This window comes from Cornus florida, unplaced genomic scaffold (genome assembly GCF_030987335.1).
Source record: "Cornus florida cultivar Cherokee Brave unplaced genomic scaffold, ASM3098733v1 CherokeeBrave_3.0.0_Hap2_Chr03, whole genome shotgun sequence".
In the NCBI taxonomy this organism is placed as follows: domain Eukaryota; kingdom Viridiplantae; phylum Streptophyta; class Magnoliopsida; order Cornales; family Cornaceae; genus Cornus; species Cornus florida.
The window spans coordinates 47,828,348-47,848,481 of record NW_026775573.1 but is presented as its reverse complement, the minus strand read 5'-3'; the positions used below and the strand labels follow the sequence as shown (position 1 = coordinate 47,848,481).

General features: G+C 30.8%; 1 protein-coding gene across 1 annotated transcript; it reads left to right on the top strand.

The window, feature by feature from the left end:
- The first annotated feature begins 9,114 nt into the window (after positions 1 to 9,114).
- On the top strand, positions 9,115 to 12,145 carry LOC132300441 (receptor-like protein EIX2). Its single transcript, XM_059797509.1, has 2 exons — positions 9,115 to 11,266; positions 11,733 to 12,145. The coding sequence occupies exon 1, from the start codon at positions 10,053 to 10,055 to the stop codon at positions 11,241 to 11,243; it is 1,191 nt and encodes a 396-aa protein (XP_059653492.1). The 5' UTR covers positions 9,115 to 10,052; the 3' UTR covers positions 11,244 to 11,266; positions 11,733 to 12,145.
- Positions 12,146 to 20,134: the final 7,989 nt, after the last annotated feature.

The following is a 20,134-nucleotide window of genomic DNA, read 5'->3' as shown; positions in this document are numbered from 1 at the left end:
GGTACAGCAAGAAGCAAAATTGCATACCTTTATAATCTTGTGAGGCTGAATACATTGCTGCTGGAAATTGTTGCACACAATTACTTTGGATGAAACAGAGGCTTCTAGATTATGGAGTTGATCAAGGTACTATTGCTATCTTTTGTGATAATACTAATACAATTAATATTTTAAAGAATCCAGTTTTGCATTCTAGGACTAAGCACATTGAAGTTTGACATCACTTTCTTAGGGAACTTGTTGAACAAAATGTCGTGTCTTTGAAAAAAGTGCATACTGATCAGAATTTGGCTGATATTCTCACTAAACCATTAGATACTCCTAAGTTTTCTCATTTTAGGAAATCTATTAGTGTCTGTTGTCTTGATTAGATGCATTGCAAGGACATAGTCTAGAAAGGATTTTCATACATATCTTGAGTGTCTAGATTATATTTTTGGGAAGTTAAGCAAACCATATTGATTGAGTATGTTGAACATAGGAGTTTAATGATACATGGATTATCTGTGGAAAATATATTATGGCTATGATTTGATGAAAATTGGTTTTGCTTACTTATTTCGTATAGTAAATGAATCATTAATAGTATATTTACTTGTGTTTGATGTCATTATTCTGCTGAAAAATAATGTTGATATGATTGATCGTTATCTTGGAATTTAAACTTACTTTATGTATTTTAGACCAAAAGAGTGAAAAGAAAAGAAAAGATTGAAAAATAGCTTGGAATGAAAAGTTTTAGAAAAAGAATAAAAAATTTGCTATTTTGAAAGAAAAAAGGTGAGATGGAAAAAGTTACCTTTGGGATTTGTCCAAAAGCTATCTTGACTCAAAACAGATAGAAATAAAGGAAAGAGTTGGCTGCCCATAAGCGTGAAAGCCACCAATGTGCAAAAAGAAAAATGGAGCACAAAGAGAGAAATAAAAAATATATATTTCTTTTGCACATGTTGATTGTTTGATTTGATTTCTAAGGATATGTGAAATCATTGATTTATTATCTGAAATCTAAACAATTGACAAATCATATGTTTTTGGAACTTGGTGGTGATTTTACTACTCTTACTAAGTTTATAGAACTTAAATGAATTGATCTTGGTTATTTGTGTTGAAACATATAATCTTGTGGAGTCTACATTCTCATTGATTTTAATTTACAAGATTTATATGGTTGGTTGCTTCCTACTTCTAGGATATTTCTTCCTTATGAACCTTATTCATTTGTGACAAAAAGGGGGAGAGAGTTAAGAAACTTATCATTTAAGGTGAGAAATACTTTTGCATTAAGGGGGAGAACTTTTTACATTGAGGAGGAGAACCATTGATCATTGTAATTTAAATTGCGTTGATATTCAGGCATTAAAATTTGCTATTTTATGTTTGTGTTTATTTTCTTGATTAAGCTTCACGGGTAGTTGTGTTTGTACTAATGTGCAGATTACAGGTTGCTATATACGTTGAAGCTTCATAAGGTTCAAGAAAATTTCCGAGGTTTATTTCCTTTAACAATCATTGTAATTTACTTTCCAACTTGGGTAGATTGCTGAATTATTTTTAGGGTTTTGTCATGAAATTGCCAAAGGGAGACATTGTGAGACATATATTTTGTAATTGACTAAATTCGTTGTCAAAACAAGTTTGATCGGGTTATAATTTTTCGATTCAAAATTTCGAAGATTGAAGATCGGTTGTGAATTTGAAGAAGTTCAAGTGTTATTAGAATAATGCTTTAAGAAGTTTTAAGAGGTAGTAAGAATATTTAGAAAGGGTTTTGGAAGCTTTTAAGGAAGAATTTAGATTCTGTCCATCCTGAACTGGTTTAACGGGGCTGAACTGGTTCAATATCAGCAGACCTTCAAGACTCGTCATCTTGAACTGGTTCAATGGGGCTAAACCGGTTCAAGAATAACGTCGATTCTTTTCTGGTCATCTTGAACCGGTTCAGCCCCTCTAAACCGATTTAAGTAGTCTTAGCAGCATCAGGTTTCCAGTTACCTTATTCTGATTGTTTCCTTTTTTTATCCTAACTTCTTTCCAAGTCCTATGCACGGAATTTTTTATATTTTCTGAGGGATTAGGATTTTATAAAACTCTATATAAACTTTGTTAGTCTTCTAGGTTTAATTATGGCTTTAGGGAACATCAATTATATATTTTGAGAAAGCCTTTTAGAGAGAGAAAATTCAGAAAATCAAATATGTTTGTTCTGAATTTATTTATGAGAGCACACACATATATTCATGAGTGATTTAGTAGTGTTGTTTTCTATCTCATTGGAATTAAAACTATATTGAAGATTCAGAGATTCCGAATGAAAAACAAGATTTAATTCTTTTACATCTAGTTCAGATCTTGAAGAATAAAAGTAAAAACGATCACACTTTGAAAGGATTGAAGCATTCGAGGAGTGTTGTCTGATCTACTTGCTACTCTTCTACAAAGATCAAGAATAAGCCTGAGGTCAAGTTACTGTTGGACGGGGAGTCGCAAAGCCAGATGATTGTTAGCAATTGGTGTTTGATAGAATAGTAGGGTGTGAGCCAGAGTCAAAGTTCGGTGTACTTTATTTCAAATATAGTGGATCGGTTTACTTTGGATTGAATAGTCCACGAAGTTTTTCCCATGCAAACAGTTGACATATTTTATCAACTAGGGTTTCCTCGCTAAAATTTCTGGTGCAATCTCTCTAACTTTAACTTGTTTTACTTTTAAGTATTTATATTTATGATTGTCGATGTTTAATTGATCATACAATTTAATTAATCATAAATTGAGCAAGTTGACCTAATAATTAGATCTAGGTCATTAAAGGAGTTAATCACAATTAAAATAAACTAATAGCTTCCGCACCCCGCGTTAACAATGTTTTCACATGAACCTTTGATTGTTTTTTGAATATTAAGTTATTAGTCTTTGATTGTTTTTTTGTTTTTATTTGTTATTTCTTCTGATTTTTGTTTTCCATTGCTTTCACAACTATATTTGCTTTACTCCCAACTTGAGAAAATGATTCCACCTCTTTCTTATGTTAATATTAAGTCTCTTAGAGTGCTTCATATTTCCAAAAACCAAATCAATTTCATGCATTTATGATTTCGGAGAATATTTGGATAATTTTATGGTCCCATTTCAAAAAAATTGGGTGAGATCCTTGTCCACACTATAGTTCATTAATATAGTTTTTTAATCTTATTTTATCGATAAACAAGTGTCATATTGCATCTAACCATGCTCATTGTTCACACGTATATGTTAAGTGGACCATCAGATGTAATACAACATGTTATGTTAATTATTATTTTTTTAATCTTATTTTATAGGGTAAATTATATTTAACCCCCTTGACTTGTAGGGTTTGCAATAAATCTTTTTACTAACTTCCTCTTGTTGAAAAAAAAACCCCTCAAGTAACCAGGTGGGTTATTTTTTGACTATTTCCCTAAAACACCCCCACCAAGTCAAGCTGGGGTTTTATGCAATTCGTCTAACTATGTGAATTTAGCTAATGATTCTTTATTTTTTCTTTCTTGAATAAGAACATTTTTTTTCCCCCAAATGTGTGAATTTAGTTTTTTTTTTTTTTTTCCTTCTTGAAAAATAATATTTGAACTTATATATTTTTGTTATATACATTACTATACTTTTAATTAAAGAAAGATTTTAAAATTTGTGTTTTTAAAAAATTCATTGTAATGATTGCAATTACATATAAGTTTAAATCTTATATATTATATATACTATTATTGTATTATTTGTATTATATTTTTTTATTTTATATAATATGTGTATATATATATATATATACACATATATGAGATGAACATTTGATAAAATAATTAGATAGATAAAATTAAATTTTAATTATAAAAAATAATTCATAAAACAATAAACTTTTCTCTCGTTCTGTATTTAAGTCAAGTCATCAAGCATTACCATCCATGTGGGTCCATTATTAGATGGACACGGGACTATTAGTGTGGTCAATTACAAGGTCACGAATAACGCTCGCTTGTATTTTATATTTACTTATCATCATATGAATGGTCGAATAATTTTTCATTTGAGTGAATTAAAAGTTTTAAATGATTTTTTTTTCCAATGGAAGGCTCCCAGTCAGTACTAAATGGTCCAAAAGTATCCGATAAAAGTTTCTATCTTGACACCACCAAAAGATAGACTAAGGTGCTATGATTTCAAATGTCATGTAAAGTATTATGGTGCATGTGTTTTGTAATATGCATAATTAATTAAATTGTCATAAGAAACTTTCATCAATTATCCAATACCTAAAGAGTCTTGAAATCAAAATGTAACTTTTTTATTTCTTTATTTTTTGTTTTCAACTCCAAGTGAGTGGTTCAATTGGTAAGTTTTTGGTTCTGAAGTCTCATGAAATATCAGGTCGGTCACGTCCGCATGTAAAAGTCTAAAGTTTAGTCAACTTGTAGTTTCACTTTAGAATTGTGCAATTTAGCTTTAAATTTGTTTGTCATAATTTTTATAACGACATGTTAGCATGTACAACCAGAAATATTCATATGTAGTAGAAGCCAAATTAACTACTATTATTATTTTTAATTTTTCTTTTCCACAGGCAATATAATTTCTTTAAAATAGGGCAATTAATTAAAAGAACTTAAGGGGCCTTAATTATTAAGGTCCTCTCCTCCCGTTAAGTGTAAATTAGTTTTGGGAACCAAAATTAGATGCCCCTTAATTATTTTTTATTTTTTTTAGCAAATTAGGAAGAGGAGAGATTTTAACACAAACACACTCGTTTAGGGAATTGAACTCCCTACCAATTAGCTATTGAGGAATGCCCTATAAGCCCCTTAATTAGTGAACTAAGAACACCTATTTATTTTTTTTGATTATACTTGGTTCAACTTTGTTAGTGTCTTATTTTCTTTTTGATTTTATATGCTTCACATTATTTCTTTCCCTTTGTGTGTCTCGGATACTTAATTATATATTAGTATTATTAACGTACTCTGCCTATTTTATAAAACTAAAAATTAAGCATTGAATTGAATTATCAATTCACAACACCTTAATAACTTAATTATATATATAAACATATTTAGTTTTAAATGACTTCTCCCTTCTTTTTTTTTCTTTTTTTTTAAAAAAAAAAAAAAAAAAAAGAAGAACAAGAAAGAAGATAAGGAACCTTTGATTGTTTTTTGAATATTGAGTTATCAGTCTTTGATTGTTTTTGTTTTTCTTTGTTATTTCTTCTGATTTTTGTTTTACATTGTTTTCACAACTATATTTGTTTTACTCTCAACTTGAGAAAATGATTCCACCTTTTTCTTATGTTAATTTGAAGTCTCTTAGAGTGCTTCATATTTCCAACAACTATATCAATTTCATGCATTTTAGATTTCCGAGAATATTTGGATAATTTTATGGTCCCATTCCAAAAAAATTGGGTGAGATCCTTATTCATACTATAGTTCATTGATATAGTTTTTTAATCTTATTTTATCGATAAACAAGTGTCATTGTTTTAATTAAAGAAAGATTTAATGTAATGATTGAAATTACATATAAGATTAAATCTTTTTTAATCTTATACTTTTAATTAAAGAAAGATTTTAAAATCTTTGTTTTTAAAAAATTCAATGTAATGATTGCAATTACATATAAGATTAAATCTTATATAATATATATACTATTATTGTATTATATATTTTATTGTATACAGTACGTGTGTTTGTGTATACACACATATATGAGATGGACATTTGATAAAACAATTAGATGGATAAAATTATATTTTAATTATAAAAAATAATTTAATGATATAAAATAATAAGCTTTTATCTCATTTCGTCTTAAGAAAGTCAGTGTAATTTACTTTCTTTTTTAATATTATTGTTTTTATTTTTTATTTTTTTGGCTGGCACTAGAACTCACCTGAGCACAGCTCCTTCGGGACTCACTTCAGTCTACAAATCGAGGATGCTATAGATTTTAATATTATTATTGGTGTTATTTTAACTTAGCTTTTATTCTTTATAATTTTATCGTAATAGATGGATAGCAAGAAAATGAAATCTCATATGACCGTGGACTCACCCGTGAAACACATTGGGGTGCTTTCTAAGTCAACCAGTCTTTAATGTTATCTGCTTTTTAAAATTCTCACATTGGATTATTAAGTCAAGTCAACAACCATTACCATCCTTGTGGGTCCATTATTACATGGACATGGTACTATTAGCGTGGTCAATTACAAGGTCACATATAAAGGTCGATTGCATTTTTTTATTTACTTATCATCATATGGTTGGTCGAATAATCTTAACATCATATAATAATTTTTCATTCAAGTGGATCAAAAGTATTAAATGAATCTTTTTTTCCGATGGAAAGCTCCCAGACAGTAACAAGTGGTCCAAAAGTATTCGATAAAAGTTTCTATCTTGACACCACCAAAATATAAATTAAGGTGCTATGACTTCGAGTCTCATGTAAAATATTATGGTGTATGTTTTTTGTAATAGGCATAAGTGACTAAATTTTCATAAAAAACTTTCATCAATTATCTAATACCTAAACAGTCTTGAAATCAAAATGTAACTTTTATTTATTTATTTTTTTTTTGTTTTTAACTCGAAGTGATTGGTAAGTTTTTGGCCCTAAAGTCTCATGAAATATTAGGTCGGCCACGTTCGCATGTAAAAATGTGAACTTTACTTTACTTGTAGCTTCGCTTTAGAATTATGTAATTTAGCTTTAAATTTGTTTGTCGTGATATTTATAACAACATGTTAGTATGCAGAGCCAGAAATATTTATATGGAAAAGCCAAATTAACTACTATTATTATTTTTAATTTTTCTTTTCCACAGGCAATATAATTTCTTTAAAACATGGCAATTAATTAAACAACTTAAGGGGCCTTAATTATTAAGGTCCTCTCCTCCCGTTAAGTGTAAATTAGTTTTGGGAACCAAAATTAGATGCCCCTTAATTATTTTTTATTTTTCCTAGCAAATTAGGAAGAAGAGAGATTTTAACACAAACACACTCGTTTAGGTAACCAAACTCTTTACTAATTACGCTAATGAGGAATGCCCTGTAAGCCCCTTAATTAGTGAATTAAGAACACCTATTTATTTTTTGTGAAATTGGTGATTGGTAGACTTAGTTTTCCGGTTGGTTAAAGTTTTGTGGGCGGTTTAAGCATCTTCATTTCCAAATGGGCCCAAATTATACTTTTCTAGTCAATGACATATATATATATATATATATATATATATATATATATATATAGAGAGAGAGAGAGAGAGAGAGAGAGAGAGAGAGAGAGATATCGTAAGTGGTCCTATTTTGGTTTTGTTTTTATTTTTTTATTTCTTATCAAATTCTTAAATTTTTTATTTTCCTTTATGTGCCTGGGACTCCTAGTTATATATATATATATATATATTTGAGTACCAAATAATTTTACAACTTCAACTCCTTAAAGTTTTCAAAATTGCTAATTAAGTAGTGAAGTTAGTAATGTGTAATACATAGTTTACAAAAAATTCATCTGAAATAATAATAATAAATAAAGCAAAGAAAGGTAATAAGAAAAATGTTATAAAAACAGATTTTTGACTTAAATGATTATAATAAAAAAGTTGAATATAGTTAATTAACTTAATTGTGGTTGCATCCATGTATGATTAAGTACTTAATCCATCTTCTATATTATATTTGATAGTTTCTTTGTATCTTCCTACTTTTTAAAAATTTTTATTTTATTTTATTCTGATGTTGGTGTTGATAGTCAAGTCTTCATTCCAAGTCTTCATTCCAAGTCTTTTGATCATTCTCAGCCTCAAAAACAGGAAAATGACACTACCATGTGCTAAAAAGTGATACTTCCATCTTCATTTCTTGTTTTCAAGTATAATTCTGATAAACTTCTCATATGGTGCTACTTAGTTGAGTCTAATAATATCAAGCAACTTTAATATATTTCTCTATGTTCTTTTTCTAATTTTCATATTTAATGAAATCAAAATCAAAGAAAGCGTATTGCCTATACGCTAACTAATTTTTGTTTTCACTGACAAGTTTATTGACTACATTATCTAATCGATTTAATTTTAATGGCAATTGCTTGCTAAAAGTGAAGACTAGTGCAATTGATTATGAAAGGTGTTCACAAGCATCTAATAAGTTTTCGAATTTGAGATGTGCAGCAACATGTGTCATTGTCACTTTGGAATTGTGCAATAAGCCTTCTCAATAGAAGACTCCAAGTCAAGTCAATGAAGTTATTGGACATAGCCATATGACATGTGGGGAGAAATTAATTATTAGATAATTTTGGTTCATTTGATACTTTGTTGCCTAATTTAATAAAAGTTAATATTGAGATTTCTTTATAATTTAGTTGTGGTTCTATTTTCATTTTGTTTTTATTTGTTATTTCTTGTTAAATTTTTGATATTTTTATTTCTCTTTATGTATCTGAACTACCAGTTATATATATTATACATACACACTTTGAGTACCAAATAATTTTACAGCTTCAACTCTTCAAAGTTTTCAAAATTGCTAATTAAGTACTGAATTTAGTAATGTTTAATTTACGGTTTACAAAACAACTCCTCTAAAATAATTATAATAAATAAAGCAAAAAAAGATAATAAGAAAAAAGTTATACAAACAGATTTTTGACTTAAATGATTATAATAAAAAAGGTTAAATATAGTTAATTATAATTGCATCCATATATAATTAAGTACTTGAAGTTAAACAGATTATGTTTTTGTATCTTATTATCTTTTTTATTGTTATTTAATGTTTTTTTTACGCTAACGTTGATGTTATAAGTCAAGTTTTCTAAGACTAGTGGTCATTCTCAGCCCCATACTCAGACAAGTGGAACTTTTAGAAAATAAAAAAATCCATGTTTAATTTCTGTTATTCAAGACTTTGGTTTTGCAATTGGCGTTGACAATGAAATGAGTGAACAGTATCCCAAGTCAAATTGGATGGATCCATTATCGTGGCAGGAAGTTTGTGGTAGGCAGTTGATCTTCATTTCTACATGGGCCCCACCCATTGGTAAAAGATCCAGAAATGAAGGTATATACAGTGTGTATATATATAATGTCTGAGTTTTCTTTTACATATATGATCAACGAATTTGATATCATAAATTTGTAATCAGATAGAATTGAAGATGATGATGATGAGGAGCCGCATAGCGCTTGTCACGCTTTGGCTGCTATCATTCTCAACTGCCCTATTATTATTATGTGATGGTACTTCACATGGAGTTTGCAGTGAAAAAGAAAAAACAGCTCTTCTCAATTTCAAACAAGGTATCAGTTGGGATCCTTCCAACAGGCTATCCTCATGGTCTGGACTCCAACAAGATTGTTGTACTTGGACTGGAGTCCGCTGCAACAATGTTACTGGTCGAGTCATCCAGCTTCACCTCTCCAATCCATACAATCACTTTGATGAAACGCAATTGTTGGGTGGGAAGATTAGTTCATCTTTGGTGGAATTAGAATCTCTGATTTACTTGGACTTGAGTATGAACAATTTCAGTGGTTCTACTATTCCAAGTTTCTTTGGTTCTATGCCGAGTTTGAGATATCTCAACCTCTCTTATGCTTATTTTGAGGGATTGATTCCTCATCAACTTGGGAATCTCTCTGGGCTTCGTGTTCTTGATCTAATTTCTAATAATGATCAACTTTATGTTGATGACCTTAGTTGGACTGCTGGTCTTCATTCCTTGGAATACGTTGACATGAGTTTGATTGACCTTGGCAAGGCGGTTGATTGGCATAGACAACTGAGCAACCTTCCTTCCCTTTCAGAACTACGTTTGTCCAGCTGCAATCTCCAAGGGCCGATTTCTCATCAGCTTGCCAATCTATCGAGCCTTCGTCGTCTCGATCTAGGATTTAATGATGTACTGATGACAACCAGATAAATGGAGACATATCGAACGTGTTCCTAAACTCTAGTGTTGTTGATATTAGTGCTAATCGTTTTGAGGGTTCATTACCACGTTTGTCTCCAAATGTTAGAATGTTGAACCTTGCAAACAATTCTTTCTTTGGACCCATTTCCTCATTCTTGTGCCAAGAGATGAATGGAGAAAGTATGTTGGAGGTTCTGGATGTATCAAATAATATATTATTAGGTGAACTTTCTCATTGCTTGATGCATTGGCAACATCTGACCCATGTGAACGTGGGAAGGAACCACCTATCTGGTAAAATTCCAAACTCATTGCGAAACTGCACCTATTTGAGGCTCATTAATTTAGGTGGAAATGAATTTACCGGACTCATTCCGAGTTGGATTGGAGAAATTTTAGGCTTGAAGGTTCTCAGCTTAAGATCCAATAAATTTATCGGCAATATACCGTCACAAATATGCCAACTTTCTGGGCTTATAATCCTTGATCTTGGGAATAATAGCCTATCCGGACCGATACCAAAATGTTTGAAGAATATCAGTGCGTTGACTAGCACAAGTTCTACATATCATAACAAATTGGAAATGGGAAGTGCTATTGGTAGTATTCCATTTGCAGTCTACATAGATATTCTCTCGTTGGTGACAAAAGGGAGAGAATCAGAGTACAAGGATATCCTTGGACTTGTTACGAGCATAGATCTCTCACATAATAATTTATCTGGTTCAATCCCAGATGATTTTTCTAGTCTCGATGCGTTGCGATTTTTAAACTTGTCTCATAATAAAATTACGGGAAAGATACCGGAGAACGTTGGAGGCATGACAATATTAGAATCCCTTGATATCTCGAGAAACCATCTTTCTGGTGAAATTCCTCAAAGCATGTCGAATTTGACATTTCTGAGTTACTTGGACTTGTCATACAACTTCTTTAATGGAAGAATTCCTACGGGCACCCAACTTCAGAGTTTTAATGCAACTAGCTACATTGGCAATGCTGAACTTTGTGGAGCCCCTCTCAACAACAATTGCACAAGAGAAGAAGAATCTCAAGGTCGAGGTGTGACGTCAATGGAGGAAGAGGAAGAAGAGTATGGAATGGTATGGTTTTATATTAGTATGGGTCCAGGATTTGTGGTTGGATTTTGGATTGTTTGTGGTACTCTTCTCCTCAAAAGGACATGGAGGCATGCTTATTTTCAGCTTCTTGATGATATGAAAGACCGGATCTATGTGGCTATATTGATAAAGGTGAATTGGCTCCGCAGCAAGTTCAAGAGATCTAATGAAACATGAAGACCATCATCATCTTGTACAAGGTTTTGCTTCCACATTTCTCTCCTTTTAATTTTTTATTTTTTCCTTATTGTAGTTGCTACTCTGTTCGTGCTCTTTATCTATTTACTAATATACTGTACACTTGGTAGTCTATTTTTGTAGTCATGCTAATGTTATATGAATTATCACTTAAATATAAATTAACTTATATTTGTTATGCAAAAACCCTTCTAACACAAATAGATGAAAACAACAATAACAAGGAAAAGGAAATAATTTTTTTTGAAATATCCACTTAAACCAAACCCTCTCTGATTCAGTAAAACCAAAATCATTTTGACTACTGATCAAGCCTTTGGTTTTGAAAAAGTACACCACAGCCTTTGGTTTTGAAAAAGTGGACTGGTTTAGTTCTAAGTTCCCTCAGAAAAACTAGGAAGTAATTTTCTTTCAAATGTAAAGATTGTGTGTTGAATTGGACATTTGGTTAAATTTATTTTATTGCAGATTGCCGATACAATGAATAATTCCGTGCTGGACATTTTGGATCAACCGGGAGCTAGATTTTGAATGTGGTTGTGGATCTATTCGCATTCATGCACGAGTTCAACAAACAATAATACAATAATATATAAGAAATATATCCAACTCAGTTGCGCATGAAGTGATATCATGCTTTATCATGAGTCACATTCAAGCAATCTGAACCAGTGAAGAGTTATGCTCTGAGTTTGCTTTTGTTTAATACCTTTCTCATTTGTTTTTGAACTTTATTGGGAATTTAATTATTGGATAACTAATTAACTCTCATTACCATATAAAGCAATATGAGCGTACATCATTATGTAAAAACATTTTAAGAATTGGTTTAAGATTTATGAAGTTGAGCGAATTAATTTTTAACGATAATTATGGTGAAGTATTCATAAGGTGAAGTATATATAAATATTCTCCAATTGGTAACAAAAGGGAGGGAAATGAGAAGAACCGAAATATAGATATTCTTCCTTTCTTTTAATAATATCTTTTTCATATTTAGAAGAACCTATTTTAAAATTCTTTTCACCCAAAAATATTAAGGGTCATGCCAACATGTCTCTCAATGCTTATCACCATAGTTACTAAAACCAACTATTACATATGAATAAATAAAAATTGGTGTCAATTATATAACTTTACCCGTAACTACCTAAGTATTTCATTTTTCACTCCAAAATAAAAAATAAAAAAATAAAAAATAAAAACTTGTAAATCATTTGACCCAAAACTTGTATTTTCGAATTCTATTTACCTAGAATTTTCATGAACTGTATAATTCTACATATTTTACTAAAAGATTACATATATACTTAAGATATGGAAAAGGAGATCTATTTTCTTGCTTAGAAAAAATATGACATTTGCAAAAATAAAAACTCAACTCTTCTAAAACTTTTTTTTTTATTTTTTTGAAAGGTAAATGTTAATTGCATTAGAGTAAGTGTACAAGGCCCCAAACTCCGGCCCATGTGAGGAATGATGACGCATATACAAGGCATAATTTTGTAGATATTTTGTTTAAATAATGAAAGAACATAGTGGATGTGTCTACGAAGACCCTTTATCTCTATTCTTAAAAGCCCAAACAGCCTGCTAAATTCAATCAATGTCTGGCTTTTAAGGTTCACAAAAATTTGTCTTGTCAAACCTTCTCCTCAGCAAGCACATAAAAAATAATAATGTGAGGAATGATGACGCATATACAAGGCACAATTTGTCCAAGCCCAATGTTAAGACAAACAGATTATACAAACAAGTGGCCCAAGCCTAATCCATAGTACCAATTCTGCTACAAACAGATTTTTCTGACTTAAATTATTATAATAAAAAAAGAGTGTATCCTATGTCACACAATCTTTCTCAACGGGTATCGTTCTCACGCTTCAAACGCGCTCTCGCTCTTATACTCTGTGCGCATTCTGATTCAAATTCTCACTATTTATGATTTAATTTTGTCGCTCTTACGCTCTCGCTCTCGAATTTGCTCTCGCTCTCGCTCTCGCTCCCTCTTTATGTAATTTACGGTGTACCATTAAATATTATTTATACTATATTTGGATTTCCAACTAACTTTTAGACCTATATAAATCTGGTTTTTTTCTTTAAATTTATCCGCTATATATATATTTGAAAATTATATTGTGCATTCATTTTATTGGTTTTCATTTTATACAGATTTGTTAAAGAGACACTACGAGAAATAATGCCTAAATTTTTTATTTTTTTTATATATATATTATTTATGCCTACATGTTTTTCTTCTTATTTTTTTTTTAATATTTTAAAATGGTTTTTTTCTATAAAAAAAAAATATATTCCTTCTACGTGATTAATGTGAACTTGACAGTCTAGTAAAATGTTAACATATTAAAAAAAAATAATAGAAGTCTTAATTTATATGAATGATGTCGTTAGATTGTTTAATAAAAAAAAATCAAGACGCATCTACAAAATAGATTTTCAGATAGGCCTATTGGATATTTAAGTCAATTTCTATTTCAATTCCCTTTCATCTAACGTCCGTTTGCTAAGTCACTCCCTTAGATAATTGAGGGGGTTTTTTAGCAAAAAAATTAGAGAAAGGGGATTTAATAAAAAAATACAAATAGAAAAGAAGAGTTTAATGTAATTTACTCTAAAATAAATAAATAAATAAATAAATAAAGTTGAATATAGTTAGTTGTATGTTCCTAAGTTTTTAATTTTTATGCTAATGTTAGTGTTGTGAGTCAATCTTCAAAGTCCTGTGATCATTGTCAGCCTCGAAAACAGAAAATGACACTACGCAGCAGGGCAGAGCCAGAAATATTGATTTGGGAGGCGAACTAAAAAAATAAAAGTGACTATAGTGCTTGAGATTCCCAAAATTATAGAATATGGGCAAATTAGTACTACGTAATTAAAAATTTACTAATCAATATCGTAATATATTTACTAATTAATCGTAATATAAGTATAATACTATTATATATATATATATATATATATATATATTACAATATTATTGATCATCAATGGTTCAGCTGAAAAAAAAAGTGTGCAATTAATATGGTCAAGGTAGCCATTCCAATCTTTGAAAAGGTTGGCTCCGGCTTACTCTTTTCAAGATTTTTTTTATTCAAAAGTTGGCTATTCCAAGCTTTGAAAAGATTGGATATGCCTTCAAAAGTACCTATGCATATAACTATATATATAGATATAGGCACACGCGTATAAGCAAAAAACACGTGATCACATGATTTTTTTTACTTCTTAATTTATTTTTAAGTGTTATCTTATTTTAGTATTTAGTAGGGGTGACCACGGATCGGATTAGGCATCATTCCTAATCCGATCTGCTCACAACGGATTGGAAAATGTTGAATCTGCCACCAATTCATTAGTCCACGGATCAGATCAGTGAAATGACGGATCGGATCGGATCCAATCCGCGGACTAAACTTTTTAAATTACTCTATTTTTAATTTTTTGCCAATTTCATATTCAATTACAGAAGTGTAAAATAAAACATAGATTAAACCAATTTAAATGCATAATAACAAAAATAATCAAACTGTAAAATATTGCATAACCAAGAGGATAGTAGTTATCCAAATTATCCGAAAAAACAGTAGGACTATGCCAATATTACATAACAGTAGCAGTGAAGTGAAATAAAAAAAGGGATAGCAAATCCATATGCCAAATATTACATAACCAAAGGTCCAAAAATAGCAGTGAACCACATAGGCCAAAAAAATAAAAAGGAAGTAGCAGACTAGCAGTGCAGTGAAAAAAAAGGGATAGCAGAACAATCTCTATGAATCTCCTCAAACCGTAGACGATCAGTAAATATTTACCAAAAAAATAAAAAAATAAAAAACGTCAGGTATGTGGCACACGGATTGCTACGGATAGAGTTGATATATATATATATATTACGGATTACCCACGGATTGCCACGGATCGGATTCACGGATCGGATCTGATTTTTGACAGCCCAATCCGTGATCCGATCCGTGGACTACGGATTCAATTTTTTAGAATCCGCCACCGATCCGTGGGTCTGGTAATCCGATCCGATCCGTACGGATCGGATCAGGTTCGCGGATTGGTGAATTTTTTGCCCACCCCTAGTATTTAGCTTCATATTTTATTTTTTTCTTAAGTTTTTAGAGATAGTCCCAATATAGGATCATTTTTAGAATACAATGGCGGATTTACACATAAATAGATAAAATTTCAATTTTCTTGTAACAACTGTGATTTTTTTTTTAACACTATATATATATATATATATATATATATATATATATATATATATATAAAGGAGATAAAGCTACGATCAGGAATGACTAGTTTATTTGACGTACGTTATTTAACGGAGATTTTTTTTACCTACGTTGCTGTTCCAAGAATTATTACGCGTTCGTTGTTGTGGAGCGAAGAAAAACTCAAGTAGTATTTGCATTTTAGGCAAGTTAATTCTTGCTTATATCCTATATATAATTACATGATTGATTGTAGGATGATTATCACTCATGATGTTTTATTTTGGTTAGAGTAGTAGAAATCGTATATATAAGTCTTGAATCTGGAAGTGACTTTTCTTAAATTGCAAAGCTGCTATTTGTTTCATTTGCAGTCTAGATCTTATCTACAAAAATAGATTGTTTCTTTATTATGGGTTTTCCTGTAAAAAGAGATGGTGTTACTAGTATGATTTATAAAGTATGGTAAGAGGGCTAGTTGGTGGACTACTAAATGTTAGTCATGTTAGGCGAGAATCTGAATAATAAAGCATTATTTTGATGATATGAATTAACGATTTGGTGTAATTATATAATTTAGAGATTAATGAAATTTGATCATTGGGTGTGGGTTATAATTGAATGTCGACCGGATATATTTATATATATATATTAATCACCTCATAGATTGTTTACATGGGTGAATTTATCATTTTATTCTGGGAACAGGTGCATTTTTTTAAAAATATATGTATATATGATTACATAGGTCAGTAAGCGTTGAAAGAAGTATAGGAAATACATGTTACCTGGTACAGAGATAATTGTTTGTAATGATGGTGCTAGGCCATTACGAATCTTTGCCAAAATTTCTTGCACGCAATGAGATTGTTGATTGTTTGATACATGGGAAAGATGGAAACATTGGTAATGATGGTGGCGGACCACTAAAGGACCATGTGATCAAATTAATTGGGTGCATCACAGGAGTGTTTTTTTATGAATTCCGTCTTTGGAGTTTCATTACAGAGGGTGGATTTAGGGTCACTTATGTGTGTACAGACTACAAACAGAGTAATATATATTTTGTATGTTTGGTCAATTGGCTACGAAATAGTAAAGAATCAGTTCTGGCATAATAGGATAAGAATGGGTATTGAGGAAGATGAGCATAGTCTGTAGCAGAATAATTTGAATAATGTTGACGTTGAAATTTAGAGTATAGGTTTGCAACTTATTGTAATTAGGATTATGAGTTGGTATGTTAGTATTAATTAATTATTAATTAAGGTGTTTGAAACTCATGATATTATGAGTCAAAATTATCTAAATGTATTTAGTGTTTAATTGATGAGATTGAACAAGTTGGAGCAGTAGTTTGTGACTTATACAATGGTGAGGTTGTTGAGCACAGTCAGGGACTGTTTTCGGGAGTGAAATTACTCTTTTGTTATAGCCATTGGGCTAAAGGTGCCCTTAGTATGTGGATGTGGTTAGGGACCATTTGAGTAGACGTACAACCCAGCCACATGTGTATATTTGGTAGTCAGGAATTATGCAATTCACACCATTTATTCGAAGTGGAGCCAGGGGCTCATGTGAGGTATTGGCATTAGAACGCCAACTGGTTGAGGGGAGCCAGGGGCTCATGTGAGCTAAGTGGAATCTTAGTAATTTAAATTCTAACTGGGTTACAGGCTCACAGTTTGAGTTAAAGTTATAGAATGACAATGATTAGTAAATATTTTCGTGGTCACTTATATAAGTACATATATACAGATTATAAGTAAGAATTGATTTGCTGAACGATGATAGTGTTTAGCAATTCTTGTTGAGCTTGTGAGCTCACCCTTTTATTACTTTCAGGTGCACATTGATTTAGCTTGCAAAGGAGGCTCAAGGGGAGATGGAGATTTTTCGGATTTTCACATATTGATTTTATTATTGTTTCCTAGCAAACATTTTGTAATAAGATTCATTTTGTTGTTGGAATTTTTATTAGTTGGGGATGTAATAAATTTCCTTTGGATTGATGGATTTTTAAATAAAATATATTCTTACTGATTTAATCATGGTTTTGGTGGATGTATGATGTGAGTCACGCACCAGATTTTAGTATAAGACAATAGTTCTTGTGTTAGAATTTTTTCTTAAATTTTTAGAGATAGTCCCAATATAGGATCATTTTTAGAATACAATGGCGGATTTACACATAAATAGATAAAATTTCAATTTTCTCTTTAACTTTTGAATGCCAATTGTAGAACGTAATTCTGCATTTAGCTTCTACTTCATCAATAATACTCAACAATTCAACAATTCACTCACGAGATTTTTTATATTTATATTACAATCAAATAAAACATATTAGGATAACTTACACATATAAAAAAATACTAGGCAAAATTGTATAATAAAATTATCGAAGGATAAAATAATATTCCTAAATAACAGAAACAAAAGAAAAAAAAAATGTGAATCCAAATGCAGCTAGACAATTGGGCCAGATCCATGTCGAGTAAGAAAAAAAGCTAAATGAGTCCAAGTCCAAAATTGGCCGGCCCAATAGAAATGCTTGTTCATCCTCAGTTCACTAATATAGTTTTTTCTTGCTAGGAAAAAAGCAATGCCCAATGTATTATCATTTTAAACGAATCATATAGGAAAAGTGTAAATTTTAAGCCTAAATAATTTTGAGTTATTAAATTTTGGTAGCTAGGTAAATAACTAATCACTAGCAGCAGACTCAAAAACTTTTGCTTGGAGGAGTCAATTTGAAAACAAAAATATAAAAAAGATTGTATATATATATATATATATATATATAAATTGTAAAAAATTATAATTTACAATAGGAGTTTTATTGTACATAATATATAAGAAAATTTATTTGATTATTTATAAATAAAAATAATTCATAATTCTTAAGTATATGAAATGAGAAGAACGAAAATATAGATATTCTTTGTGCCTTTCTTTTAAAATGAAAATTTAAAAAGTAAAGAAAAAAAGGGTGGGAGTCCAGATTCAAGTTCCTTGTAGTTTTGGAAGGGCCATTAATAATATCTTTTCTATATTTCGAAGAACTTATTTTTAAATTTTTTTCATCCAAAAATTTTAGGGGCCATTCCACCATGTCTCTCAATGCTTATCTAAGTTATTAAAACCACATATTAAATTAATATTAATATTAATATTTTATCTCTCTCCTCCTATTCTCTCTTTTGTCCCCTTTATTTCCTCTCTCCTCCTATTCTCTCTCTTTTCTCTTCTCCCAGAAGCTTCGAGGGAGCCGTGCTGGATGGACCCACTGGAGAATTATCTCAGAAACGAAATCCTTCCTGGTTAGAAGGATGACGCCAAGAAAGTGAGGTTTGCAGCAGTCAAATACTCCATCATTAATAACCATTTATACCGAAAGTCATTCTCAGGCCCATACTTAAAGTGCTTGACCCCCATAGAGGTCTTTGAAATAATGAAGCAAATACATGATGGGGATTGTGGCAACCACTCCGAAGAAAGGTTCCTTGCTCATAAGATTTTGATTCAAGGTTACTTCTGGCCGTACCTAGCCAGAAACGCCAAAGAATATGCCAGAAAGTGCGACAAATGTCAACGCTATGGACCGATGAAGCACCAACCGGCCAAAGATTTACATGCGATGACAAATCCATGGCCATTCGCTTAATGGGGAATAGATGTGGTGGGTCCTTTAATGACATAAAACGATATACTTTTCTCTCATTTTGTTTAATTAAATAAAAAAATAATTGTTTAAATCTGAAGGAGGTCTGTATAGTTTATAATATATATATATATTTTTTTACTGTTATTGTTGGTGTTCTTTTAACTTAGTTTTTATTCTTTATGATTTTATCATAATAGATGGATAGCAAGAAAATGAAATCTCATATCTTGTGGTCGTGGACCCTCCCGTGCTACTCATGGTGGGTTGCTTTCTAAGTCATCAAGTCTTTAATGTTAACTGCTTTTTCAAATTGATGTGTCCATGAAGTGTCATCACTGGCATTGTGCAATAACTTCTCACATTGGATTTAGGGTTGCAAATGAACCGAGCTGAGCCGAGCTTGGGTCTGCTCGGGCTCAGCTCGTTTGTTTACAGGGTCTGCTTGGGCTCGGCTCGTGACAAGCTCAGAAAATTCTGCTCGGGCTCGGGCTCGTCTTAATGTTAAAAGCTCGGGCTCGGCTCGTTAATTTTTTTTTTTTTAAATTACTTCTCAAAATTAATTAGTATTCCACAAAAAATAAAAAAATAAATAATAAAAAAATACAAAAGATCAAATTAGAGTTTCAGCCCCTTTTTAACCACACCTAGTGACATCTACAAGATACAGAATCAAGTACAGCAATGAATTTTTCCACTCCATAACTTAAATGAGCTTAAAAATAGACTATAATCCAACATGAAAAAAATCCTCACCTAAAGAAGTTTGTATAAAATCATCTCATAATAATTGAAATAACCGAATTGTCCCAAAAAAAAAAAAAAAAAAAAAAAAAAAAAAAAAAAAAACCATAGTTTAATGTAGTATTATGTCGTAAATCATTGGCACATATTCGTTATAAATTATAAACTTACCAAGGAACATGCTCTTGGATGGTGAATTCATCTGTTTGGAT

Bases quoted from the DNA above. Each gene is read 5' to 3' on its own strand.
- LOC132300441 (XM_059797509.1), top strand. From the start codon at position 10,053: ATGTTGAACCTTGCAAACAATTCTTTCTTTGGACCCATTTCCTCATTC.